General features: G+C 49.7%; 1 protein-coding gene and 1 long non-coding RNA gene across 2 annotated transcripts; one reads left to right on the top strand and one right to left on the bottom strand.

Moving 5' to 3' along the window:
* Positions 1 to 1,107: 1,107 nt before the first annotated feature.
* On the bottom strand, positions 1,108 to 13,870 carry LOC136022461 (ectonucleoside triphosphate diphosphohydrolase 2-like). The gene is made up of 9 exons (XM_065695755.1): positions 13,696 to 13,870; positions 11,397 to 11,514; positions 9,677 to 9,827; positions 8,816 to 8,963; positions 7,356 to 7,583; positions 5,797 to 6,066; positions 4,894 to 4,989; positions 3,826 to 3,960; positions 1,108 to 2,838 (listed from the first exon to the last, which is right to left on the bottom strand). The coding sequence occupies exons 1-9, from the start codon at positions 13,807 to 13,809 to the stop codon at positions 2,608 to 2,610; spliced, it is 1,491 nt and encodes a 496-aa protein (XP_065551827.1). The 5' UTR covers positions 13,810 to 13,870; the 3' UTR covers positions 1,108 to 2,607.
* LOC136022462 (uncharacterized) lies at positions 3,040 to 9,134 on the top strand. Its single transcript, XR_010616175.1, has 4 exons — positions 3,040 to 3,336; positions 7,472 to 7,606; positions 7,717 to 7,846; positions 8,885 to 9,134. It is a non-coding gene; the product is annotated as an uncharacterized LOC136022462 (long non-coding RNA).
* Positions 13,871 to 14,667: the final 797 nt, after the last annotated feature.

Below are 14,667 nucleotides of genomic sequence, written 5' to 3'. Positions count from 1 at the left end.
GTGGGCAGCACAGTCATTACATGAGAACTCCTGCCCCTGCCTGTCCCCATGACCTGCCTGCTGGAGGAGGCAGTAGTGGTGGTATCTGGAAGCAGAGGTGGGAAAGGAGAGAGCAGAGCTGCCACCTGCAGTGTGTGAACAACCAAGGAAAGAACTTCAGCCACTGAAACATCTCACTGTGCCTTTGGTGAGAACGGCAGCTTTTAGGTCAAGAGTTTAAGATCTGCTTGAAATCAAGTGATTGTGGGTTGTCTTTGCACTGCAGTGCACTCAGTGTCAAATGGTGCCTCAAGTGTCATGGATTTAATGGGTCCAGTTAGACATCTGTACGTGACATTGCTCAGTAGAGCTTAGGACAGTGCTCAGTACAGGCAAAACGAAAGTGTTGGAGGACATGCTGAGCTTCTTGTCTAACTGCTCACTTATTATCTACATGGAAGTCCCAAAGCGTCTAAACAAGGGCTTGGGGAAGTTGCAGCCAATGTCCTTTTCTCTTGGAGCCTGTGATCTAGTATTCAAAGTCAAGAAGTTGTAATGACTGAGCAGGCCAGAACACCCAGTCCTGGGGTTCCTGGCATCTCACTGGCTTATTTCCATTCCTGACAGGGGTAGGCTTCTTCTTGGGCAGGTTGCAAATCTCCACCAGGAATCCCACAGTTCTCCTGTGTGCTCACAGGTCACAGAGCCACAGCTCTGTTAAGAATTGCATTTCCAGATGCGGGACAAATGAAGTCTCAGGAATTTTCCTGATATCACTAGTTCCCTGATAATCTCTTTTGTCTTTCTACGCAGGCTTGCCTGAATCCGTCCTACCTTCTTCAGATGGTTGGAGCAAAGAACACATCAAAGATGTATACATGTCTTTCATCGACTGAATACCAGCAGCCAGGTTATCTGAAGTCATTTTCTGTCTGCCTTCCACTGGGGAGAAAGTGCCTTCAGGGGATCTCATTGTGTACCCCGAAAGTACACAGTAAAACAGCTCTGGAGTAAACAAAGGCAAACCCAGCACCCCCCATCCTCCTCACTGGGACACGCTGTATTCACAATAAACCCCCCCTGTGATCTCTTGCCAAGAATAACACAGAGAGTCTATTAAAACATCTTTAATACCATGATATAATTAAAAATATCTAATGTGCAACTCCAAGAAATGAATATGAAGCTCATTTAAATCTCTTTCCACACCCCTCCAAACTTGACTGACAGGTTCCCAACCTTCATTAATGGCCTGAAAATTTATGAATGCCCAAATATTATGGGGGTGTCCATGTATATGAGTTGGGAGCACAAGGAATTAATAATCAGATTTGAAAGGATTTGGGTTCCATGGTAGCTTTAAAAATCCTGCAAGGCACATCATTATATCTGTGAGCATTTAAATTTCTCTTTCAAGTGGTCTGAAATGAGCTGGAGACACTTGTCCTTAGGGCTTTTAGCAGCCTGTTTGTTGCTTTGAAGCAGAGAGGTGAACTCTGAGTGCTTTAGTCAAAGGACAGTGTTTGTCTGAATTGATCCCTTTCTTCACAATAACACAGAGTTTGTACAGTGCCTCAGCTCTTAGACAAGCAGGGCATCTTGGAATGACTGCCAATGCCCAGAGGAAACTGGAGTGTTGGATTATAAAGTATATCTAGTCACAGACTAATATGAAAGTCAATTAGGAAAGCTCTTCCTGGGTCTGCTCCTGTCTGAGGGACAGTGTTAGGTGAGCTACTGCCCTTTCAGAGTCCAGCAGTTCAGTGCAAATGACCAGACTGGTGATCCTCAGCCCTCCCTCCACTTTGTTTTAGCAGATGTGAAATTAAATGTGTTAATTCAAGTCATAGAATGGTTTGGGTTGGAAGGGGCCTTAAAGATCATCTGATTCCAAGTCCTGGTTAAAGATTTTAAATCAACAGTGTTAACCCTGAGTTGCCACAACTCAGCCAAGAGACTGGAACTCAGCTGCCCTTTGCTTTTCCTTTGATGCTCTGTGCATTTTGTAGAGGCCAAGTCTAAAAAGCTTTGCTTTTGGAGAGTTCTTGAAGGGCCGCATGGATGCCATGACTGAGACAGAACAAAGACAATTAGTAGGGGCAGGCAGAAAACCCCTGCTTTTTCTCTAGAATGTGGGAGCAAGTTGCCTGTTGTGTTCCGACTGTATTTAATGCTGTTCCAGTCTTTGCTAGTGGCAGTACTGCAGGTGGTGTCTCTCTTGCCACAGAAGAGGACACAGCACTTTCTTCAGGCACATCCTCTCCTGATTTGACAGGGTTATTCAGTATTAACTCTGTATTAGCTTAGGGCCTGCCTGCCCAGAGGCATCATTCCATTACATTGACATGAGTAATCCCAGTTGCAGCCCAAGCAAGATCAGTGCAGGCTGCCTCATTTGGATAACGAATAGCTTGCCATCCTCCAGGAATCACAAGTTTCCTGTAGAGCAGGATCCATTGTCTCAAAGTATGGCAGTGCAAGTGCTAGCAAGTTGAAGTAGGGCACTGAGGCTCTGGGAGTCCTGCAGGAAAAACACTTGCATCCTCCAGTGACTTACTGGACAGTGTGGTTTCTGTATGTCCCCCATGAACTGCCCTCTAGCAGAAGTATCGAGTCCCAGAGTAATGGTCAGATGTCATCAAAGACACTGCTGTTCCTGTTACTGAAGCTGTTCTCCTTCACCATCACTCGGTATGAGATGCGCATGAAAGAGCCAGTGAGCAGCACGACAAAGAGGATGAGGAGCAAAGACCAGACCCCTGGCTCAATCCCCTTGAGGAAGCTCGGGCTGTCCTGGGGGATGGTGTTGGTCAGACTCAGCAGGTACCCCAGACTCCAGCCAGAGGACCTATCACCCATCTATTGAAAGAAAAAGAAGAAGTGAGAAGAGGAGACACTCTGGACCTCAGCTGTATTTCTGTGCACAAGCCTAAGGCCTCATATACTTTATTTGAGATTGATCCAAGGATTAGGTTTGAAATGAGGAGCAATCCCACTCCTGGTGCCCTGAGTGAACTAATACACCTTCATTGCCCCAACCACCCTCACCTGACACTTCCACCCCCCTGCCTCTGCCCATGGGCCTGGGAGCTCCCTCTTTCCTGAGCTGGGTTGGAGGTGTGTGCTCTTCCTTTTCTTCTTGCTATCTGGTTTTCCCCTGTGGACCTCAGGTCATTAGTTCTGTCTCTGGCCCTGTTGCCTGGTTGCACCTCAGACCTTACAGGCTTCCCAGAACTGGGCTCCCTCCATGCACCTGGGGTCCTACCTCCTTACCTTGCCTTAGCGTGATGATTGCCACATGGCTGACTGAACTGCTGTCACTGCTGCAGCCCTGCTCACTGGGACTGTGCTTTGCTGGTGAGTTCTGACAGGGTCTGGGAATAGGCTTTCTTTTCATTTGTGAAGGGGAGGTCCTGAATCCAATCCTCCTTTCCTTAGGGGCTGCAGATCCTGAAGCAGTTCCATACCTTGTAAGCCAGTTATAAAGCCTCACTGGTACAGAGGTGATTGTAAAGAGGTAGGGTAACATCTTTTGGCTCAGGAAATATTATCAGCAGCTTGTTCTTAGCATAAAGTGTCACTTGAGCCATGCTTGCCTGTTGGGTATAGACTCTAAAAGATGATACTGCTCCAGGTAGGGTTTTGACCTATTTTTCAGAGAGGACAGTGCAATCTTTAGCTCTCTATCACTGTCTTTCTTGCTTACCACAATTATGAATTTATTTTGCAAAAGCATCTTGCTGGAGAAACCTGGCTGGTTCGGGCTTGCAGGAATGGGGACAGGTTGGATTTGCTGAAAACACCCCTCCCTTGTAGCTGAAAAGTACCACGCTGTAGGTAACTGACCTTCTTCTGGAATGAAGTCCAAACAGACCCGTTGAAGTCAAAGGTGTATCCCTTTGTACTGAGGTGAAAGATGAAGGCAGACACAAGGCAGTAATCTGCAAGTGTATCCAGGCTTGTCTGGGACTCCTTCACCAGCTGGTGTCAATTCCAAAAGAAGATGAGGAAAAAAATTAAGTAAATACTCAACAGCAGAATTTCAGCCCTGCTGTAACCTCTCCTTTCCTGCTCTGGGATCACCTGTGGGACTGCAGGAAGGCTTTGTGTCCTGTGCAGAATGAAACCATGTTTCCTGAACCTTCTGGAATGCAGGCTGAGAACTGGTGTCATCTCTGTGTGCCTTTGTTCCCATCTTATTAAAGCCCAGGCGGTTCAAGAGCAGCAAGGCTGGCAAGCAGGTCTCCTGCAGTTGCCTTGCAGGTGCACTGCTTGGTATGATCATCTGCTCTCTAATTAGGTTGAGCTAATGCTGCAGCTTTTCTCTCAACAGGAACATGAACAAGATCTGTTTCTTCTGTCCAGAAGAGAAAGCTCTAAGAAACTGCTTTGCTACCCCATTAGCAAACTGTAGAGGCTGTCCAGTTTGAATGTTACTGTGGATGCTGGTCAGTGTAGGCACAAATGAGTGTGACCTCTGAGCCATAAACTGAGGGAGAGAACTTGCAGCTTCTCCCTGGCTTGTTCTGCATGGATCTAGGTGAAATGGGAAAGCTGCTGACATTTGAGTGAATGTTCCTTGTGCTTAAGGAGAGAAGGGTAACAGGAAGATCAGGGTGATGTGCAGGAGTGAGTAGACAGCCTTCCTGTTTACTCCTTAATAAGCAGCAAAAGCTACTTGTGGCTTTTCATTTAACTCAGTCCAGGTGTTACCAGCAGCTGGGATTTGAAAGAAAATAAGGGGAGCCTGTTTCCTCAAAGTGAGTATGAGCCATAAACCAGCAAACAGGAAAATCCAGGTTTTTCCTTGAGGGAGCCAGTCAATTAAGCTCTGTCAATGTGAGCCCTATGGGGTTTTACAACAGCCTGTTCCTTGCTTTGCACTCCCTTTGCACACTGAGTTATTCCAGTTACCTCTTTGACAGACATCCTACAAAGCCTGTTGACTGCCTGACCCAAGTCAGGAGAGGGCACGGTTTCTCTCATGAAGTCCATGGCCTCAGAAATCACCTGCAACAGAAATAATCATCAGGTCACACTGCATTCTGCATCCTCACATCACATACAGTGCCTATAGGAAAGAAAGTGGCAGTAGCTGTGGGGGTGCATGGCCAGGGTGCCCTCTCCATGTGCCTGTATTGGTGGTTATGGTGTTTCTGATGTGTGCAAGGAGGACAAGCAGATCTGTTACTCTCTGGAGATAAGACACAGGACTGTTTCTAGCTTGTGTGCCCTGCCTGGATAAGTAGACTAGTCCTTATGCTCCTTGGCACTGTGTCCATGGGAGGCTCTCAGGAGCAGGAAGCTGAGGAAATGTTTGTAATTCCTCTCTTGAAGTGCACTCAGTTTGTCCTGGGATCTTGAGCTGGTCCTGGCTTAACAACCCAGTGACTTTGGACACTAGATCCAGGGTCTCAGATACAAGGATGCTTGTGGTGGAACGTGCCCAGATGTTTGCTGAGGAAGTGGCAGATCTTCAGCTTCACCACAGACTTCATGTGTGCAGACCTGCTCAGCAGGAGACTCCTCTCTGTCCTATTGCTGCTGGCTCTGTGGAGCCCCAGCGTTTGTCTTGCAGCAGGCATTGCTGAGACATGGGTGAGCAAAGCCCTGACACACAGTCACTGGTGGGAAGCCTGTGGTCCATATTTGGTCAGCTGTGTGTCAATGAGGAGGAGAGGGCAGAAGAGCACATGTACAGCATTACCCAAAGCAGATGGCAAAGTGTGGCTACTCCCACTGTACTTCTTAATGATCAAACTGGTCCCATGGCATGGGTTCTCCACACCAGTTGCCTCAATGTAGATGAGAACTCACCAAAAACCTGGTCTGGAGAGGCTTGAAGACTCCGCTGAGGGAATGCTTGAAGAAGTTGCAGGAGGAGGAGGAGTTGAGCAGGCTCCGCACTAGTCTCATGCAGGTGGTGGGATTGCTGGAGCCGGTGATGTTGAAGACCTCAGGGCCAGAGATGTCTGATGTGACCTCACTGACAGCACAAGGCCTAGCATGCACTGATTGCCACTGCACTTCCCGGGAGTAGGAGATGGGCCAGCAGGGATTAGACACAGTTTTAGCCCCTCTCTGATCCTAGAGGCAGAATAAAACAAGGACAGAGGCAGCAAGAGAACAGGCTGGCATCCCAGGGCTTCACAAAGGAAGACAAAATGGGACAGAGTGAAGAATGGTTTTCCTCTGACACCAGGGTATTGTAATGAGCAAACAGGCTGCAAAGGTTTGCAGACCTTGTCTCAGGCACACAACTGGAAGTCCCAGACCGATGCAGCAGCCTCCCAGCTCCCACGGAGTTCAGGACAAGCTGCAGTGACTGGGCCTGCTGTGCGAGGCTGAGGAATCCCAGCACTACCTGCTCTCCTTTAGACCAGAAATACAGTTTCAATGGATCCTGTACTCTTCTAGTTGCAAGAAAGAGGCTGTTCAGGTCTGCCATCCAGATGGCTCAACCCCTCAAGAACCAGTGCTTCTTATCAGGAAATAAGGGGGAATGGCTTGAACCTGCCCGAGGGGAGACTGAGATGAGCTCTTAGGCAGAAGCTCTTCCCTGGGAGGGTGCTGAAGCGCTGGCACAGGGTGCCCAGAGAAGCTGTGGCTGCCCCATCCCTGGCAGTGCTCAAGGCCAGGTTGGACACAGGGGCTTGGAGCAAGCTGCTCCAGTGGAAGGGGTCCCTGCCCCTGGCAGGGGGTTGGAACTGGAGGAGCTTTAAGCTCCCTTCCAACACAAACCAGGCTGGGATCTCTAGGAATTCCCAATGTAACTGTGGTGAAGTGGGTCTCTATGTAGGACATTCAGGTCTCGTATAAGAGGTGTGGTTTAGAGGGGGGCAAGTAGTTTATTTCTGAAAAAAAAAAAAAAATCAGGTTGGGTGGAAACTGAAGTGATTCCTGACTTTGGATCAAATCCTGACTCCTGCCAAGTATAATAAAGTTTGGAAGAACCAAAGGACCTGTATGTTTTCAGATGAAATAGTGCTTTTTTAAAGATGTTTCAGGGTTTAAGTCAGCAAAGGAAATACCCCAAATGGAAGGTCCCCGTTGGTTCCTGGGTGCTGCTGTTCTTCACCGTGAAGGTGATCTTAGCACCTCTGGAGAGCAGTTGTGTGCTCGTGTGTATTAAGAAGCCGAATAGAGCCTGCGTGTAGGAAACCCCTGAATGGGTGCCTGTGTGTCTGCTTGGAGGGCATTGATTCAGGCATAGGGAGTATGTTCTACCAATGCACTGGGCTTTTTTAAAGTATATGCAAATGCCCTGTGTTAAAGACAGTGATTGACATTTTGCCTGTTGGAAGCTACACCTTGTGCAACTTTTATTTAGTACTGTTGTAGCCAGGAACCCTGCAAACACCTCTGTTGATACTCACTTGAATGAGAAGAGCGAGTAGCCTGCTGCGGAGCTGGGCTGTGCCGTGGCAGGGGCAGTGATGAGTGTACACTCTGTGTGTCTGACCATACAGCTGCAGCTTCACCTCCTCTGTAGGTGCCTGGTTCTCCTCTTCCACCTTGGCAGTGAGCAGTGCTGAGGTTCCTCCCACCATCAGGACTCCTGCCATCCCCTTCCTGGAGGGGACCAACTGTCCTCGCCAGTCGTACTGCCCCAAAAGGAACCAGAGAGGTCAGTTCTTAAGACATCTGATTCTATTCACAGTCACAGTGCAAGCATTAGTGCACAGAGAGAGAAAGCTCTTTGGTGCAGTACAGCCCAACTTCTTGTTTTGCCCACAGGATATAAGGATGCTGAAGTGGTGGCTTGGCAGGGAACAGAGGAGCCATTGAACAAGCACTGCCATGTGCACTGAGAGTTCCCCACAGCCAACGAGAGCAAACAGGGCTCAGCAAGCAGTGGTTTTGGCAGGTAGGAGCAGGGGAAAGAGGAGAGGGTGGTGGAAAGGAGGTTTCCAGGTGGGAAGGTATGGGGTTCAGGTACTGCCTTTTTGCTAAAGTGACCCTGCTGTCAGATGAACCCTGATGTTTCATCTCCTGCAGTCTTGCAGAACTGATTTTGGTGATGCTGAAGTTAGCAGTGCAGGCAGGCAGGCAGGTTTAGATGGGTGGAAATGCTCTGCCCTGGCTGGGGGAGGCTGTGCTGGAATTTTGCTAGCAATTCCCTAACCAGTGCATGCTTGCTGCTGGTCATCAGAACTGCCTTTCACTTTGCTGATGTGGAATCACTTGGGCTAACCTGCCTTTCTCCTGCCCTTTTAGTTCATAAGAACTTAAAGGCTCTGGCTTGAGGGGAGAGCAAGGAAACTTCAGTGTATTTTTTCTGTTCAGCAAGTGTCTTCTGAATACTGACCAGGCCTCTGTGCTGGGGACACTCAGCTTTACTCTCACTGGCATCTCCATAAGAGGCTTTTGCTTTGGCAGCAAAAGACTGCTTCGCTGTCTACCATCCACAGGATATCCTGTGGGACTGCTGGTCTCCAGGGGCAATGCCACAAACAGCAGCAATGCCTGTTTGACAGTGGTGCTGAGCTAGAGCTGCAGGGACTTGGAGCAGTGGAGTTGTTACTGACACCCCAAGGCCAGGTTATGCTAGCATGGGATGTGTTGTCCAGGAAGTCTCACATCTGTTAGGGCAACTGTGTGAATATGTCCATGACAAGCTATATTAGAGCTTTAGTCCTTCATCCTAGTTATAACCATCTCATACTCTGTCCCCCAACCAGCTGGTGCTGGATATAACCTGCCTCCTCTGAAAGGCAGTGCAAGTTGTGCTTAAGCATTGTTTAAACTACAGGATTTCAACGTACATATGTCTGTATGGCTGTTTGCTAATGGGAGTTGCTCAGTTCTCTACTCCCCAGGTAGGATTGTCCTTTACCTTGAAGAAGTTCTCCAGGACATAGTTAACAGCAACCCAATTGAATGCTTCCTTTTCTGAACTGGACAGGATTTGTGCCCCCTGAAACTTGAAAGGAGATGACTTCAGGGCTGCAAGGAGACCATCAGAGAGGATGGGACGGGTGAGGCTAAACAGAAAAGAAAAACAAGGCACATTTGTTGTTGCAGGACCCTGCAGGAGCAACCTGCGGTGGAGGCATAGCTGCAGGGCTTTTGCTGTGCTCCTGCTTTGGGTAGTAGCACAGAGACAAAATGACAATCCCACTCCTGCTGCTACTTCCCTCTCCCCTCACATGGCACTAAGGGCAGCAGAGGGGTGGTTTGAGCAGTTGTGCCACCATTCAAGAACATAGGAGCCTTGTACCCTGTGCCACTGAGGGAGTCCTGTGGCTTTGCTCAACTGACCAGGTCCCCTCCAGGCTTTACTTTCCCCCAGTGTCTAAAGGAGATAAAAGTCCCAGTAATGAGGTAACTGAAAACAGGATCCACAAAAGTGTGTATTATGAGGTGGATCTCCCCACCACCATTCCCGTCCTGCAAGCCCAGGTGGGCTGTCATATAAACTTTAACTTCCAGGCTGATGGGTGTTTTCCCAAGCACAACTGTGAAGGACACAACACAGACTGGTAGCAATAGCAAGACTGTCATCCTCATGGCTGCTTGGGGGGACACTGTGGACACACAGCCGCAGTCCCCTGGAGTACATCAGGACCTGGGGAAGGTTTACCTGGATACTAGGCTAGGGATGGAGCACTGCAGAGCAGGCAGGCTGAGATGCAGCCACAGACTGATCCCATGGCGTGTGCTGATGGCTGGGGATGGGTTTGCAATGTTCACTCACTTCAGCGGCCTCATGCTGGCGGTTGCTCCCAGGTAGAGCGGGGTTTGGCTGTGCTGCTCTGCTGGGATCTCTTGCTGGGCCCAGGTCAAACAGGGCTGCAGGCTCTCCATGACTTTCTGAGGAGAATCTGCATAATTGGAGACTCCCAGACCTGAGGACCAGGGATAAAAATGGCATTTTCTAAGGAAGTGTGAGAGCTGTTACTCAGGAGGTTGCTATCCCAAGGCATGGTTAAAGTCAGGACCTGCCAGAGGTGAAATGGAGTTCCTCCACATACCCATCCTGCTGAAATATGGTACTGGGAGTGAAACACGTGCATGTAAATCCCAAATCACACTGAGAGAATCCTAGCTCTGCTGCTGAGATGTTCTACAAATGACCATATATCAATCACGGGGCAGTTCAGCAGCTGAGGCCATAAGAGGAAAAAATGTGGCTTTAGCCACTGTAAAAGATAAGCAAAAGGACACGCTGCCATGCAGACAGAGCTGAGGCTGATGTGTCACCTCTCTCCTCCAGCCACTTCCTCTTGTGTTGACAAAGGTGGCTGCTGAGTCACCACAAGACACCTCTGCTCTAGAGAAAGCTTTTGCTGCGCAGACAGAAGCTGTGTGCAAGCCCTGCCTTGTCTTTCCAGCCAGATTCAATGGGGTCTTACATGCTGGCTTCGAACTACTACCGAGAAAGAGCTTCACTTCCCCATCCTCTGCCCATCATCTTCCTGGCTGTGTGACTCCCGGCTTTGCTCTCCTGGGCCCTGTGTAGGGCTGAACTGCAACTTGTCTGCAGCTACTCCAAGGCTGTAGAGGGTGTAGGCAAAGGATGAATTCTCACATGTGGGTGAGAGAACTGCCTGCATCTCTTGTTGCTGCTGCTGCAAACTGCTGCTCTGAGCTATAGTTGTTGGTTTTAAGCCATCTGGTGAAGGTGGCAGCAGGCAAGGGACATGGATAAGGTTTCAGGAAGCCCTTATTGCATCTTCTATACACAGTTTGTATTGCCTACAGCCTGCAAGGGCACAAACCCTCTTCCCTGCTTGTTGTGCAGCTGCCCTCCCACAGCATACTGCTACTGGGAGTTCAGGGTTTCCCAGCATCCTGCTATAATCAGGCTTCAACATCAGAGCAAGATTGAGGGATAGGGAAGGAAAACCCCAAGCATTGCTGCATGAAACCAAACTAGTGAGGAAGACCCCGGTATTCTCCAAAATGTGACACCTAAACCCACGTTGAACTCATGCTTGTGCTATCAAACCCCACATAGGGGGCTGGAGTCTTTGTACTTCTGTTGCTCTGGAGCTACACCAGCTTCACACACCGGAGCCCAGAGTACAGTCAGGAGGAAGCAAAAAGCACCAGGAGTCATCCTGCAGCCAGGTTTGTCTCTGTTGCTGTTCACTAGGTGAGAAGCTCAGCAACCTTGGCTGTGTGACTGATCGACATGGACATGAGGATGAGCCCTGTCCCCTCTGTGAGCTTCTGTGCCTCAGAAACTGTCACCTGCTGTTGATGTCCCACTGTGTATGGCTAAATCTGCCCATGTTGAGAAGACTCATGCTGGAAATAAGCAGCTTTTGCTTCACTATCACCACTGTTTCAGCATACAGCCTGATGATAGAGAAGCCAAGGACATTGCAGTAATGGTCCATGCACAGATCTCTGTGTTTCTGTCCATCCCATGCCAGTCCCACAGCCCAGCCAGCAAGAATAGGACACCTTACCTTGCACAGGACAGGAACTACATTCCCTGATCACCCCGGTCTTATTTGCCTTGGTGGTGGTCCACTGGTAGATGAACAGGTTGGTGCGGGATGGGCCAGCATCCAGAACAATGCCATACTGAAAAAATCCCAAAACATTCCAGATCAACGCCACTGAATGTCTGCTGCTTTGTTATTGTAGCATTGTGTAGGTAACCCATAGGCCTGCACTGCAGTGTCTGAGTTAGCTTTTTACGTGCAAAGAAAGGGTGAAGCCAGAAGATGATGTGGATTTGCAGGGAACCATCTGCATTTCTGAATATACATGAGGAGCAGCAGGAGTGGAGACACCCAGAAATAATTTCAGAACTACCGTGGTGTGCTGTGTTCTTGAAACCAGGCAGAGGGCTTCCACTGAGCTGAGCCACCTGGAGCTCAGGAAAAACAGGTCCTAAACCAGTGGGAGATGGCAGTATCCAGGCTTTTGACTGATTCTGGGACTCAGGCTGCTGCTGGATTGATTTGCTACAGCTTTTGTGCAGGAATCAGAGGGCTGTGGCTTGCTCCTACTTCTGAGGAACCTGAATCCCACATCCCCTTGATGCCCCACTGTGGAGATGGTGCGACATGGGCAGGAGCTGCAGCACACTGGGACCGTCCAGCACATACACTGTCCAGTGCAGCAGCCCCACTGAGACCAAGATAACATCTTGGTGGAAAGAGCAGCAGCAAGCATGGGATTTCTCAACACCTTGTCCACTGACAGTCATCCTGTTACCTAGCAGGGAGGCCAAGGGCTTGCTTAGTCTCTTTGCAGCCCAGCGTCTGGGCTGTTTGCTGCTGACCAAGCTTTGCTGAGCTGCAGCTTATACATGAGGATTGGGAGGTGAGAGGCCACTGGTGTACCCTGCAGTGCAGCTCTGTGGCTGTTCTTGCATACTCAAAATAGCCCTAGTGCTATCCTAGGGTCTCCTTCTCTCCTCCCACTATTACATGACCACAAACGGGTATTTACACAGATGGAGAAGAAACTCATGAGATCTGGGGGGCACATGGTCTAAGCTGTTATCTCGCACAGAGATAGTTGTAGCTGTGACTGAGTGGGAGGAGAAACCTCCCGAGAGGTTTGATGTTGACACCATCAGAAGGGTTTTAGCACAAGACAGAGCCCGGCTGCAGCCTCGGAGCCAGGCTGGCTGCCTCTTCCCTTGGGAGTCCAAGCTGCACCAGACAGTGCCTGGGACTGGAGCTGGAGCAGAAATGCAGAAGGAGGATGGAGCTCCCTGTCTGAGCCTGCTGGCATCTGCCCACAGGAGTGACAGCTCCTATTGCTCACAGGGACACGTCGGCTGCTGCAGAAGAGGAAGGAACGGGTGGTGTTGGCAGAGGAACCTGGGGTTCTTCCTCCTTCACAAAAGGAGAGGCTGCTGGGAGCACAAGGGAGGAGGAAGGCTCACGGCACTTCTGCCCCAGCTCAGCGCCAGGGAAGGACAGAGCATGCAGCAGTAAGGGTTTTTGTTTTAAATCCAGTTTTGTCCCTGAGAGGAGTGTGGAGGAGGGGTAGTGTCTCTAACCACACAGGTTACCCTGCTTCTGTTTGATTCAACCATAGCGTGCCACTGCTCCCACCTCAGCAGCGGGTGCATCAAGAGGCAGAGCGGATGGGCATTAACCCCCTGGTCACCAGGCAGATCTGACCCTGCTGTGTAGAACAGGTTGGCTCTTTGGTTAAAATCAAGAGAGAACAGAAGAGGAGAAGGCATGGAAGATAGATAGATAGATAGATAGATAGATAGATAGATAGATAGATAGACAGACACATATAAAATATATATAATACATATATTTAATAGAGAAGCAGCAGTTCAGGCCCAGATTCCTACCAACTTTGAAGAGGGACCTACCTCTTTCCCACCCCTAACACCTCTGGACTCTTGGGGTGGCTTCTGACATGAGCTACCCCTCCCCAGCCTGTGGTGAGCATCTCTGCTGATCCGTGGACCACATCCAGCCTGTATTTCCCAGTCCAGCAAAAGGGGTTGGTTTGTTTTTTCACTTTGAAAAGCTACAGCATGTTAAAGTATGCCAGCCTGTCCTCATAGTCGTATTGTAGTCCCTTCTTCAGTTTGTTTCAGGCTAGTAAATAACTCAGTAGTGCAATGAATGTAAAAAGCAACAAAACACACCAGTTTAAATGCCCAGCTTGCACAAGGAAACAGCAGGTTCTCCTTAAGAAGTGGCCCCACAGGCAAGGAGAAGGTTCTCTGCTTATTGTCCCACTTGACCCCAGCTTGGCCACCCCTTAGGTGGATGCTCTTACCTTGGTCCTGAGAGGGGTGTAGGGCACATCTTTAGTGGAGACGCAGAGCAGCACGATGCCTGTCAGTCCCGCCATGATCACCAGCCAGGGGGGAAGCAGTTCACGCCAAGACATGAAGCGCTTTCTCCCTACAGAGACACACGAGAGGAAGCAGTGGAGCAGTGAACTGACAGCGGCCGCTTCCACAACCTTTAAAAGAGGAGAAAGGCGGAGCTGGGGCCAGGCTCTGGGTTCAGCCCAGCCCCAAGCCACAGGGACCACAGGGAGCGATGACTCAAGCAGTTCTCCTTCCATCCCTCCACACAGTAAATACAATGATGGCTTCGTGCCTGTTCCAGTGTAAAGGCATCAGTGCAACCTCGAAACTGCCCTGGGCGATGGGGTTGAGGTAAACAGACCTGTGGGGTTAACTCAGCTGTGTGATGAGCAGGCAGCAGGCAGAACTCATGTGTTTGGTATTCTGCTCCTGGCAGTGCTAGCTGTCAGAATGGGGTGGGGGGGGGGGGGGAACTCCTTATGTCCTTATGCTGGGTTTACTTAGGGCTCCAGGGTGAACCTGGGGTGCTTCTCCACAAGCATGTGTGGAGCGGGTTGGGGCAGAGCACAGTTCCTGCAGGCTGCTCCTGCCTCATATCAGGTGGCACTTGGGACAGGAAAACCCATGCACATTTGGGTTTATACCTACAGCACACTCTGTCTGATTTGGCCTTTGCTGTGGGTAGGAGACAGCAGGGGTGCTTGGAACTTTGCCTCCAGAAGGTCAGTCAGTGTCAGCATAGGTGTCTGTATACCCCTTCCACAGCCTTCCCATGAAGGATAACCACCCACCAGACTTTACAAAGCATGTGCCTGCTTTCTCCTTTCTGGTGCCACAAAGACATGTCCCCAGAAGCAGAATTCCTGGAGAAAAATGTGTTGTTCCCAGGAGATCGGCTCCTTTCAGCCTGTCCCCATCTGGTTCCCAGGGACTGG

This window comes from Lathamus discolor, chromosome 15 (genome assembly GCF_037157495.1).
Source record: "Lathamus discolor isolate bLatDis1 chromosome 15, bLatDis1.hap1, whole genome shotgun sequence".
Classification (NCBI taxonomy): Eukaryota; Metazoa; Chordata; class Aves; order Psittaciformes; family Psittacidae; genus Lathamus; species Lathamus discolor.
The sequence above is the reverse complement of the archived record's forward strand: the minus strand, read 5'-3'. Positions and strand labels throughout refer to the sequence as shown.